Source organism: Priapulus caudatus, unplaced genomic scaffold (genome assembly GCF_000485595.1).
Source record: "Priapulus caudatus unplaced genomic scaffold, Priapulus_caudatus-5.0.1 Scaffold936, whole genome shotgun sequence".
Lineage (NCBI taxonomy): Eukaryota > Metazoa > Priapulida > Priapulimorpha > Priapulimorphida > Priapulidae > Priapulus > Priapulus caudatus.
The window spans coordinates 55,578-69,384 of record NW_014577997.1 but is presented as its reverse complement, the minus strand read 5'-3'; the positions used below and the strand labels follow the sequence as shown (position 1 = coordinate 69,384).

General features: G+C 47.0%; 1 protein-coding gene across 1 annotated transcript; it reads left to right on the top strand.

The window, feature by feature from the left end:
- The first annotated feature begins 5,137 nt into the window (after positions 1–5,137).
- LOC106814522 (zinc finger protein 36, C3H1 type-like 2-B) lies at positions 5,138–8,625 on the top strand. Its single transcript, XM_014818838.1, has 2 exons — positions 5,138–5,312; positions 6,551–8,625. The coding sequence occupies exons 1-2, from the start codon at positions 5,250–5,252 to the stop codon at positions 7,640–7,642; spliced, it is 1,155 nt and encodes a 384-aa protein (XP_014674324.1). The 5' UTR covers positions 5,138–5,249; the 3' UTR covers positions 7,643–8,625.
- The last annotated feature ends 5,182 nt before the right edge of the window (positions 8,626–13,807 follow it).

Genomic DNA, 13,807 nt, shown 5'->3' with positions numbered 1-13,807 from the left:
TCTCTCTCTCTCTCTCTCTCTCTCTCTTTCTCTCTCTCTCTCTCACGTTACTCATCTTGGCCGTGCCCTAAGCCGGCTCCTTACTGTGTCACGTCCTTATATTGTGTCATTAGCCTACCTATATTATAGAGCCGATCCGAGCACCTATGTAAGTAGTCTGATGTTTATATTTTGATTAAACGCGTTGGTTCGATGGCCGATGCATAAAGTAATTCATCTCCGTTGTCGAATCTATGTTTTCCTTGTTCGCACCACACACCACGAGGCTGTTCAGTCGAATATAAGTCACAATCCAGCGATCAAATCTTAGACCGTTGGTAACGACCGGAGGGGTTATTGCGGCATTACACAATTAATGGGGATCACGCAAAGGGGGAACATAACTATTAACTAAAGGGTAAATGATAAAGCAAAGAAAGGGATACGTTACACTACCAAAGCGATCACGGTTGGAGTGCATCATGCACTGTTCTGATGATATGGATAAGCGGGTTTCACCACAAAGTGTTGAGTCGTGGAGAACTCTGCTCGGGGCAGCTGAGATACGAAATCATGCACCAGTTTTGGAAGTCTTTGGCATCCTTGCAAAAGAACAACAAAGTGCCAGTGGCTCTGCTGAATATAAAGATTATAAGAGAGCAGCTCGACATGCCCCATGTACATCTAGGACTTATGACGCAGAGTGCATATTTTGTCAGAAAATCAATTTGTCAAGGGACAGAATACCAGAGAAGTACTGGTACAGTACTACTCAGCATATCAGGAGAACAGACACAGGGAAAATGGACAGCAGAATCCTTGCAATTGTGAGTAGAGACCTAGCTTGTAGCAGCTGAATGGCACTACCACAGGTCATGCTATAGACTGCATGTACACCAAAGATGAGGTTTTCAAAGAAGAGGTTGCCAGCAATGAAGATCAATGTTTCCCTTGGCCAGAAAGGTCTGTGAGGCGGTAATTTTGTGTGTGGTGTGTTTGCGTGTTTTGAGGTCCTAGCAAAGTGGGCAGTGCATGTACTTAGCCAGCTAATGGGGGTCCGGGGGATTGTGACCCCGGAAATTTTTTGAAAAAATGGAGCAATTTGATGCATTTTAAGTAAGCTATTCTGGACACATTGTATGAGACTCTTGAATCTCTTTTTCAAGATGTCAAAAGTTTCGTCAGTGAGGCGGTGTTTTCTGACAAATTTCTGTGTGGCGGCTGAGAATTTGAGCGAGGCGGCCCGCCTAGCTCGTGTCAATGCAGGGGAAACACTGAAGATGCTGATGCTGAAGCCCAGTATGAGGCTGCTGTGAATCAGTCATACAATTAGCTTAGTTTCTCAGGATGGAGTTTTCCTCAAGTGATGACAATGTCTGATCTCACTTCTAGACTGGTTACTTCAATGAACTCTCTAGGCATTGTCCAAGTCAAGGAATCAACAAAGAAGCATATAAGGGGAAAGCTGGAGAGTGAGTTTGCTGGAGCCTTGGACATCTTCCCTGATAAGAAAGGAAAACACCTCCTCTATCCAGATAACCTTGTCCATGAGGGAACTTGCCAAAGAAAATCAGTCGCTCAAACGGGAGCTGCAGACCCTGAAAAGTCTCAGTGCGCCAAAGCAGCAATCAAATTGAGAGCGGACATTTAATTATTACCATCGTTATAAAAGTAATATCAAGACCCGGGCCAAATTTTGCGGGTTAGGGGGGTGTTTTTCAACTTCTAAAGCGGGCCCGCGCGGGAGCAAATAGGACCCCCTTTACAAAGCTAATCCCGCAATAAGCCCTCGGGATCGTTCAAGTCAAGCACCGCGCCCGCCTCACGGGCCCCCTCCATTCCCTCCACTCTTTGCCTTCCACTTGTCTGCAAGACCTCGCAATAGGGTGTAGGGGTCCGGGTAGGACTCTTTCATTGTGTATGCAATAGCGGGTGGGATATTTTCATTGTGTATGCAATAGGGGGTGGTATTCTTCAATTGTGTCTGCAATAGGGGGTAGGGTTTCTCCAATGTGCAGTTCGCACTAGGGGCCCTATTGTTTTTAGTGAGAACGCACATGGGGTAATACCGGCATATATAGTGACCCCCCCCCCGGGTATCAAGAGCTAATAAATACCTCGTATCATTTATTAGTTCTTGGTAATATCTACGTATGTTATCCAGTGATCGCAGATAGCATTGGAAGGTCTCGCCCCCTGGTGGAAAAACAGAGGCAACCGTAACTTTGATTTTACACCTATAGATGGCGCACCATCCTCATCGCGTAGAACCGTACTACTATTTGGAGATGTGCGGCGCCTATATAACGCGTGTGTGTAAATGTAATAATGAACTGTGACAATTATATGGCCTCTCTGTTCACGTACAAACCAACAAAATTACTTGTTAGTCTGCGGACAAAATGTTTGGCGTTCCATTGACTTGCTGAAGATAGCAAGTACGAAGCGGCAGACGTTACTTCACATTTGTTCTAAACTGCCGACTATACTGACCTGACATGCAGTGCTACATAGTGTCTATTTACAGCGCGTAACAGATATTATAGATATTTTATTATTCATGTGATGTAAACGATCTGTACATGTTTTGCGGTAACCTTATAGTATGATGGAATTACAATATATAGTAGTGTAGATCTATGGAACTACAGTTTGTTGTCAGCGTCTCTCACGCTCTGGCTTTGCTACTGTTTCCATCAGTCTAGTCAACGGAGTCCGTGCCAAATGTACGAGATATACCACGAAAATGGGTACGTATACTGTTTAGTTTTCATAATATGTGGGTTATGGTACAAACACGCTTCAATTTCGTACACTGAGACAATTGCTTGGTCAATCAATTGATAGCATACATCTCCCCTCCTCCCGCTCCCCCTCCTCCTCCCCCCTCTTCCTCCCGCTCCTCCTCCTCACCCTCCTCCTCCCGCCCCTCCTCCTCCCCCTCCTAATCATACGTTTAAGCGCTGGGTTTCCGCACAGGAACGACCAAATGCGTCTGAACCCCCCTTGACCCATCGACTCCAATTACGACAAGATTCTGAATTATGCCTACGCTTGCATCGCCCTCAACTATAACTAACCTTGCACTGCCGCGAAACCTCTAAAACCACACACCGTTACGTGCGACAAACTCACGCGTTTGTAAGCTCGCATGGCCTCGATGATAGACTTTTCTTCAATGACCCATACAACGACCGGTACGCTCCGTGACGGTCGTAAGATGCGTGGGAGTGGCAGGCAGGCAATAGTCGCGTACGTTAATCCAGACAACACTGCAATACAATGATTACCACGCACGCGTGTTTACGCGTTCGATTTACCCGACATTGTATTAATTGTGCATTTTACATTGACATTGCGACATTGTATTAATTGTGCATTTTACATTGACATTGCGACATTGTATTAATTGTACATTTTACATTGCGACATTGTAACGTTAATTTTGCAGCATTTGTACCTATGCTGCATCTTTGCACATGTTACTTATTATATTAGCATGTGTTTTTAAGTGTGTATTGTTCGGATTAGAGAACCTGTGTCCCATCTGCCGTAGTCTGTAAAATAACGCGAAAATCCGGACGTGTGGCCGCGGCTTACTGATGAATTTGTCACGCACGCACACACGTACGCACACACAAACACACAAACACACACACACACACACACACACACACACACACACACACACTATCTATAGTAAAATCAGGAGCGTCATATTATAGACGTCTATATTAATATGAAGACCTAATAGTACCTTATACCTAATATAGGTATTATTAGCTCTTGATATTATATATTTCTGTTGACGCTCCTGGTGAAATTAATAAAACAGCCAGCCCTGATGAAATATTACCAGCACCAGACCTTGGGGCGGATTCATTGCTATATTTCCAACACTGATTCTGTAATATAAATATATACACTCCTAATATTACTACCTGAACTCCCTCACAAAAAAACAAGGCTAAAGCCCGCCGCACACGCTGTGGAAATTGCTGCGCCATCGTCCACGTGCAAGTTCCACAGCGTGTGCGGCGGGCTTAAAAGAGAATGAACCCCGCAATACGCGTAATGCGCCACTACGTATCTACTTCGCATATAATTGCGTATTGTGACGTCACAGCACTAGACTCGTGCTTTCGCACATAGTATACACGGCGAACGAGTGGAAACGTGTAAAACGTGGGGGTTTTCAGCGAAATTTCGCGGGTCCTCGACAACTCCAGTAAAACCTCGCCTAGCAAACTACCAACAATTGTTGATCTTCGCGGGGGTGGCATCGCTTGACGGCAAAATAATGTTCCCCTAATTGTAATGATGAGACTTCGCGTTCGCTGTGGGGAATTGTTGTGCCTACTATACGCAACTTTTGTTGCGTCTTCGCGCCATTGTGTGTACTAGTACTTACTACTACACTGACAGAGATCACACCACTGGACACGCAACGCGCTTTGTGTGTGTGTGTGTGTGTGTGTGTGTGTGTGTGTGTGTGTGTGTGTGTGTGTGTGCACGTGCGTGTGTGTGTGTGTGCGTGCAGTGCGTGCGTGCGTGCGTGCGTGGCTGGTGCGTGCGTGGTGCGCGTGTGTGTGTGTGTGTGCGTGGCTGGTGCGTCGGGTCTGATGTGTGTGTGTGTGTGTTGCGCGGCGGCGCCGCGCGTGTGTGTGTGTGTGTGTGTGTGTGTGTGTGTGTGTGTGTGTGTGTGTATGTGTGTTCGCTTGATTGTTCGCTTGGACGCATCGTATTTTTTCTCAGCTCGCAGCTCGCGGCATGTCCAAGAACTGATCGATCAAACGTCGTGTGAACGCTCTCTTCAACGATGCTCCGTGTCCAAGCGAACAATCAAGAACAATGCGAATTGAGTGTGGAAATTTACACAGCCACTCCGCACACGCTGTTCAATCTTCCACACGTGGAAGAAAATATCAAATACGTGTGATTTTCCACACGACGCAGATCGATGGATTTTGCATACGCACACGCCGTGGAACTTGCTGCGCCATCGTCCCCACAGCGTGTGCGGCGGAAGCACGCAGCCGCGCCAACACTTGCAAGTTGTTTTTTGTCTTGGCTGCGCGTAGCTGCGACCACGTGGGTTGTGTTTATCAGCGTGAGCGATGGTTAGGCCCCGCCCACTGGCAGCCGAGACGGGTATATAAGCGCCAAGCGGCGCATGCTCCAGCGACTTGTGTGGTGTATGTGTATGATCGCAGTACTTCTCGTAGAGAGTGTGAACTTAGTCAAGACTACTCGCTTTCCGTGTGTGAACCATGTCGCAGCCCACGACGCTCGGTACCTCGTTTTGTAACATGGAAGATATATTATCGTTCAATGTAAGTATTTCGATGTGCTCGTTTTCGGTAGTCGGTCGTGTTGCGATTTGAAATGTGTGGCCGCGTGGCGGTAACGGGCGTTGCGAATCATGGCGGTTATACTCTCTGATCGAGTTTGGTAAATGGCGCGTTGATAGACATTGACAAGTTTCGAATTTAGTAGGATGAGAATAGGTAGAGATAGGTTGTGTTTATTATCGTTAACGTTGATTCTGATGGTACTCGTACTTGTAGGTGGCGGCGATTTGTCATTGCCTGTTTTATTCGAAATGGTTGCCCGTTTGCAGCAGTTAGGCCTACTAAGTACTAGTACTACCCTGTACTCACAGGCACTTGAAGCGTTTCAATAAAATATAATGCTAAATAAATACGAAATCTGTTTACTACAAAATTTTTAATGTTTCTGTACTCTCTTTCACCTATTATTTAAGTGTCAGTACGGAATGGCGGCCGGTAGCGTGTACATGTGTTGCACATAGCGGATTTGGACAGAATTTACAGGAAACTGTCGGCAATAATAGGTGAAAGAGAGTATAGAAACATTGGTAGTAAATAGATTTCGTATTTATTTAGCATTATATTTTATTGAAACGCTTCGAGTTTGGTCAAGTACTGGGATGAACCGCGCTAGGTTTTGAAATTTCAGTAACGACGCATTTTGTACGAGAATGATTTAGGACGGTTGAAATTTTCTGTCCTGTTGTTAACGGCTTTGGATATTTTTGGTGGTATTGCTGCCGCAAGATTGCAGCCGACAGCAAGTTTGTGGCTAACCGATTTTGAATAAATGGCCATCCTCCTTTTGCTCTGCTGTATATATATATATATATATAATATATATGTGTGTAGAGAGAATCGCTTGTACTGAGACATACCTGCCACGTGTAACCCGTACGATAGTTGCGCGATTCTCTGTGGTGGCATTGAAGTGTGTACACGTACGCTAAGCTTGTGTTCTGGTAACGGGCGGTGCTTGCTGTACACTCCCGCCAGCCGTTGTTAGTGCTGCCGGCGGTAGAACGCCACGCTGCTTGCACACGGCTAAGCTAGCAGTCACTGTGTCATTCCAGTCACGCTCGTTCACTTGTTCTGCCACCATACCACGCCGTAGTGGTGAAACGCTACAGCAAAACCAGGCCCAACAGTTTGCGAACTACATATACACAGGTGTCCCAAACTAGAATGGCGCTATAAAACGTGTATGCTCAATCGAACGTTTTCTTTCTTTCCGCTTGCAGAAGAATATTCAGCAGTTTCGCGGGGACGGCAAGGCGGTCGGAGCTCCCGTCAACGTGGCCACGATGAACAACCAGAACTTCATGAACCATCCGTTGTGGCAGGCCCACACTCAGCTGCGTCGCACTGTCAGTGTCAACTCGACCTGCCCAACAACGAAGAACGACAATTTCGGACTGGCCATCAACATCAACAACAACAACAACAACAACAACATCATCAGCCAGCAGAGCTTTCCATCGCAGATCTCAGCCATGCAGCATCAGATGTCGGCGCTGTCGCCCACGGACCTGCAGGCGAACGACTTCCACATGAAGCTGGAGCACAGCATGAGCGACCCCGGTGATCGCGGTAGCAAGTCGCAGACCAACTCGAGCCGCTACAAGACGGAGATGTGCCGTCCGTTCGAGGAGAACGGCACGTGCAAGTACGGCGACAAGTGCCAGTTCGCTCACGGCCAGCACGAGCTGCGCAACCTCTCTCGCCATCCCAAGTACAAGACGGAGCTCTGCCGCACGTTCCACACGATCGGCTTCTGCCCCTACGGGCCGCGTTGCCACTTCATCCACAACCCGGACGAGATGCGGTCGCCGCCGCCTTCCCCCGTCGGCGTCCCTCCGGCGCAGCGCGGGCCGCCGATGCAGCAGCGCGCCGCTCGTGTCTCGAGGGCGCCTGCGTTCAGCGTCGGCGGTTCCCTCGCGGACTCTCCGACGTCCAGCCTCAGCACGAGTCCAGTCTCCTCGAGTCCGACGCTGTTCGAGGAAGATCCGTTCTCGATGTTCTCTCCCGCGGTGTTCACGGCCGCCCGCGCCTTCACATTCCCCGACGCCGCCGCTGTGGCTGCGCCTCTCCCTCCGCCGCCGCAGGTGACGTACGGAGGCGGCGCTCCTCCCCTGCCGCCGCGCCGCGTCCACCCGCAGCCGCAGCGGCGGTTCGTCAACGACGACGTCTTCCTCGACTTGTTGTCCGACAACGAACCTCCGTCGCCGACGCGCTCGCTCTCTGACCGTGATAGTCCGATCAACTCTCCGCTCGACGTCAGTCGCGGTCTCCGTCTTCCAATCTTCAGTCGTCTGTCGATCAACGATGAGTAGCGCGTTGCCACGGCGACCGAGGGGCGGGTCGACGACGACGACGCCGCACATGTGCCTTGAAATTGAACGTTCAGTAAAGACTCACAAAAAAACTGTGGATAATTGTGGTAACTTATCGAGTATTTAATAATTCCCTGTTTAAATAATATTTTTTTGCCCATTTTGTATTGTATCAAAATGTCTGTACATGAGTATTTATTTTAAGACTCACATAGGTTACAACGTATTTGTAGATGTTCGCTGACCAGAGTGTTGGCTTTGCTGCCACCCTCGCAATAGTTGTGTATAAAGTTCATACTTGTAAGCCATAAAGCAAGCGGAAGAGAGTTGTGTGATTGGCCTTTTTCCCCTTCGTTCAGATTCACTTTTTTTGCACAGTAAACGTTGATTGTGGAGAGAGAGGTGCGAGAATTCTCCTTATTTGGCAATGCCAGCCAACTCATACGAAAGACATTCCTGATATATGGTAACGAACAACGCGTTTTGCCGATACATTGTCATAGACAGATTTGTTTAGTCATCGTTTAAAGGTAGCTGCATTTGAGAAGTCTGGCCTGTGAAATCATGTTTTTACCACAGTACTTGTCATAGTCAGATCAAATATGCAATATTAGGGTGGACCAACGGCACACAATACGCTTATGCGTGACTTTTTAGTTAGCCTACTTAACTTAAAAACACATCTGTATTTATTTTATCATTATAAACTGTGCATTTTGGCTTGTATTTATCGGGTTCTGTGTATACATAATTACAGTGAATAGATTATATTATATACTTTTATAAATTATAATTTGTTAAAAATCACCAAAGAGTTTTAATTTGATGTGCCGTGAAAGTAACATTGAGTGAAAGGGCAAGTGTAGGTATATGCTGTGCCCACATTATCATTTTGTACATTATCATATTGTAAATTTATGGCAAGCAGTTTGTGTGTAGACTATTTCTAAATGAAAATACAGTATTTGGAATTTTAACTGACACATGACTGTTACCCGTTTGTATCTCCCCATGGCTGATTTGCCGTGCGGTATCTGTCTAGGGGGACACGATTTCCCAACCAGCCGATAGCTTGCCATCCTACATGTCGTTTCGAAACCTGGGCATACGCTAGGCGTGCAAACATGAGCAGCAGTACGAACAAATACAGGGCTAGGCATACATTTTATGATAGGAGGGTAACAGATCAAAGTTCGTGGGCAAGTTTTTTTTATCTGGTTAAAGATGGCATAACAAGTTTGGTTACTCGCGGTGAAGATAACGTAATAGTAACTTTTACACGGATGGGGTGAAACTCTTCTACGTGGTGTATGTACTACCAACCGGGAGTGTTTCCTATGCACAATGCAAGTTACAGGTGTGCGAGGGCATTGTAAAGTTTCCCCCGCACACAATTTGCCTTTTCAATGGGATGACTGCTAATGGAAGACTGGGACTGGGACTGAATAGTCGCCTAGCATGCACTGTACAATAAATCCTGAGCAAAAATAACTTCCTTCACTTCGCGTGGAGTGACGCATGAGCGAGCAAACCAAATGACCATTTTGTGGGAGAATGGCGCTTTAATGCGCCCAGACTATAGTAATCTGGACCTGATTCCGTGCACCATGCCACGTCCATTCAACTACGCCAGCCTTGCGTGACATGCTCAGAGAGGGGTGAAGGGGGTGGGGGTGCAGGTTTTTCCATTCCATTGTCTGATGCTCCCAGCGTGGCTGCATAGGAATGCAGGGGGCCTTGTTACAGGCTATACGGCCTGCACTGAATCCACACACTGGACGCGCGTCGCGGGTTTTAGATGCAGCCACGGAATGCGCAAGCGTCGTGCCGATGGATTCTCGAATTGATGGCGCATTGCGCATGCGCACACCCGCGTGTGTGTGTATAGTATATAAGCATTGTCGTTCAAAGACGACGCATAGCTCGTACAAAGACGAGCATTTCCCATTAAAACCTAATGTGTTTTTTCGGAGGAAGGTTTGGGACGCAGGGTATTGTCACAAAACATGTACACACGCTCGCGCACGCAGACACACCAGATGCGAACGTTGTTTAAAGTGGACTAATTAGCTACGTTTGCGTTACTTTACAGCTTGCGAACCAGTCACGCGTATGTACATATGTATTTATACCAGGGGCGAATAACGACAAATTATTTAATAGTTATTATTCACCCCTGGTCTACATCGCATGCACATAACGCAACATGGGCGCTCAGACCCGATAGCCAGTTTGTTCACAGACACTTGAAACACACTCTTATCCCTCTATGAGTTAATGCGTAGACTGGCATATGTGTGCGATGAGATTGTGTGTTGCAACTTGCGTATGAGCATTTGAACGGTATTTGCTGGGAATTATTACTAATATTAGACGAAATGAGAGTAGATCAACATTGTGAGAGTTTGGTATAGTAAATACAGTACATTTTTTATTACTGAAAATACCCGAGCGTCTGTGAGTTTGACGACTTATATGCGAATGTCACCCGCCCGCCGCCCTGCCCAGCGGAAAGGCAAGGGTCAATAGTAATTCATACCTACGCGTACACGCACAAACTATACGACCTTTATATACAACGGGAATATATTATTACAACGGGAAATGACTCGTCGCACCTACTATCAATGAATAAAAAATCCAGCTCTATTATGCGTTACGTCACACCTTCATTAATTACGTCATATGAGGTGTTCACCTGTGGCTAGGTGGCGGGGCGCCGTGACCCCTGGCAGGAAATGGGGGGAGGGGGAGGGGGAGGGGGATGGAAGGCCCGGGGCGGAATTAGCGCATATACAAACATTGCCTATTCAAATGCGAGCTTATGCCAGCAGTACCAAGTACGTACTGGCTAGATAAGACCGCCAACTATTATTGGTAGTGTATCAGTATACCCACAGTATAGCAGTACACGCTTGGTAATACCAGTATATCAGGAATGTCATAATGTATATATGCATGTCTATATTATAACACCCTTGATATTAGCAATATGCCAGTGTATACATAGTAACAGGAGCAAATAATCGCAATATAAGATGATTTTTCCTATGATATAGTAATACCAGCAGTTGCCCACTTGTTGTTTCTTCGTCATCCGACAGAGCTGCCAGAGACTCCCGAGTGCTGTTGTTTGAAGAGTTTTTTATGCCGTAAACACACCCGCGTTGTGAGAGCCGTGAGTCAATAACATGTGACCGCGTGATCATGATGTGTGGGTGGCGGCTAGATTATTCGTTGAAACCCACCAGGTGATGTACATGCACCCACCGAATGATAAGCATATATGATAATGTCATAAAAAATTCATTATAGAAAAAAAATCTTTTTCGATTTTTTATTATGGATTCTTGGTATCATAAAGCGGACTATAGCATAGTAAGGTGTGTGGGCGACAATGCTTGCTATCCGTTAGCAAACATGAGACTTGTAAGTTGTCTATTTAAATGTTGATTGCGCAACGTACGATTATATCTTATCGCATTCTATCTTTCTGCGCTCGGGGACCTTTTTGGTGGGAAGCATTTCCAAAAGGTTTCTGGATAGTTTCCAAAATTGAAAGCGCCGGCGGCTGAGCGGACCCATCCCGCGTGGAGAATCGAGCAGCGTCCATATCTTCTGATGTCGTCACCGCTCAAATTATAGTTTACGTTGCACCAATCGGCATCCGTGCCCCCTCCCCTCCCTCTCCCCTCCCCTCCTTCTCCCCCTCCACCTCGCCACCTAAAACGACAGCATGTGGCTGAGTGATCAGACAAGAGCAAATTAGGCCGGTCTTGGAGCGGTTTCTTGCCCACCCCCTCCCACGTCTGTTCCAACGACAACAACAGATCCGGTTCTGGGAGCGCACACTTAGCCGGGTTGTTACAGTGCGGGCGTATACTGCTTATGCTTATACTGTAGCTACACGCTACTATCGGGGTGACCAGTAGACTGGTAAGCTTAGTGGACAACCGCGTGTATACACTACACACACAGGTTTACACACATAGTAGAACGTACCCGCCAACACACACACACACACACACACACACACACACACACACACACACACACCATCTACAGCACGCACAATACACACGCGCACGCGCACTACACACGCACGCACGCACACACACACACACACACACACCACACACACACACACACCCACACACACAACAGGCATACACACGCACACACGCAACGCCGCGACCGTACACCACACACACACCACACACACAACACACACACACACACACACAACACACACACACATGCGACTACACAGCACGACGCGCGCGCACGTACACACAACACCCCACACACACCACACAACCAACCCCACACACACACATACACCACACACACACAACACCACACAACACCACACCCACACACACACCACACACACATACACTCACCACTGCACACACAGCATAGCACAACGCGCGCACGCACGTACACCCACGCAACAACCAAGCGCGCGCACCACGCAACATACGCACACCGAGACGTTCATGCGATACAGGATGCAGGTATATCTGGTGTCGACCTTGGCGTGAACGCGAGCCGAACAGAGAGCATGTCTAGGTCCGCAATGAGCCCACTCTCTATTAGACCGGATGTGAGTTGTCGGTATACATATAACGACTGCCTACCCCCCCCCTCGCTCGTCTTTCCTATGGTCTCTCTCTCTCTTTCTCTTCTCTCCTCTCTCTCTCTTTCTCTCTCTCTCTCTCTCTCTCTCTCTCTCTCGCTTTCTCTCTCTCTCCCTATCTTTCTCTCTATCTCTCTCTCTCTCTCTTTCTCCCCCCTTCTCTCTTTCTCTCTCTCTTTTTCTCTCTCTCTTTCTCTCGCTCTCTATCTATCTCTCTCTCCTTCTCGCTCTCTCTCTCTCTCTCTCTCTCTCTCTCTCTCTCTCTCTCTCTCTCTCTCTCTCCCTCTCTCTCTAACGGCATTCATGCACACAACAGGCGCACTATGTCGACTGCTATACAGATCGCAGCTAGTGGTACACGATAAAACTCCGATGGAGCACAAAACGCACATGACGATGATGACGATGAATACGAGATGCGTATGTATGTACATGTATGAGGGAGACACAGGCACCCGCATTGATATCAACGTATGCGTGTACATAAGCAAGCACTCACCGCGGTAGAAACATAACGAGTGAGCGACATACATGCGGGACATCAGGCGCAAAGCTCGTCAGTATTGCTGGTACCGCGCCAATATTAATAACAAACGGTGACCTGCGGGAGATTTTTAGGGGTGAAATGATCCAATATCCAATAGCTAATATTCAATGATCCAATTGTGTTCAAGGCGCTCAAAACTTGTGGATCGTACTATTGGTTTACGCTTGCGGTTTTTTTTCTAAAAACGAAGCGCCCTGAATTTTTTTTAATAGTCTTGGTAAGAACGGATATTTATTGATCTAGTCCTGCATTTTTTTTATTGAGAAAACTTTTACGTATGCTATTTTATGCAAAAAGAAAATGTTGTCGTTAATAAAGGTCGCTGTTCGTAAAAACTAATTTTAGTTAGTTAGACACATCTCTTAGGCAGAGGCGACATGATTTATTGCAAGACGAATACCTTGTGATTTATATACATTCGTGTATACAAACAGCAAACAATATAAACTGTTTGTTTTCACGATGAGATTTCGCGGATACACTAAAAAAAAACACGCCAATGCGATCTTCTTCATTAGAATATTTCTGCATTATAAGAATCTTGTCGACTTCCAAGAACCACGAGGTCCGATGTGAGGCGTCGTGGCTGCAAGGTTTCTCCCTGCGGACTCGATCCTTCTCACAAGTAAAACATTCACACCGAGTGCAATCGTATATGTTTCTAGGATGCGCAGGTTTGGTTTCAATGGGCTGGGCTTACAGCGACACCCATGTACCAGGGAGAGCGTACGTAGAGAGAGCGTACGTAGAGAGAGCAACACCGTACGTACGTAGCAACCCTAGAACGTATCGATGGGATGGATATGTCGCTGTGTATAGGCTGGTGCTCGGCGAAACTGTATCTTTGAAACCCACTTACAGACGAAGGCAACCAATACTACCATAGCATGCATGAAATAGATGTACACGTGTGTGCGTGTGATAGCAGAAGCAACGCCGTACACATCGTCATGCACTTCGCATTTATTTCTGCTGCTTT

Excerpts from the sequence above, each read along its gene's own strand:
- LOC106814522 (XM_014818838.1), top strand. The coding sequence starts at position 5,250 with ATGTCGCAGCCCACGACGCTCGGTACCTCGTTTTGTAACATGGAAGAT. Across the intron at positions 5,313-6,550 it reads AAGATATATTATCGTTCAAT|AAGAATATTCAGCAGTTTCG; the intron begins GTAAGTATTTCG and ends TTCCGCTTGCAG.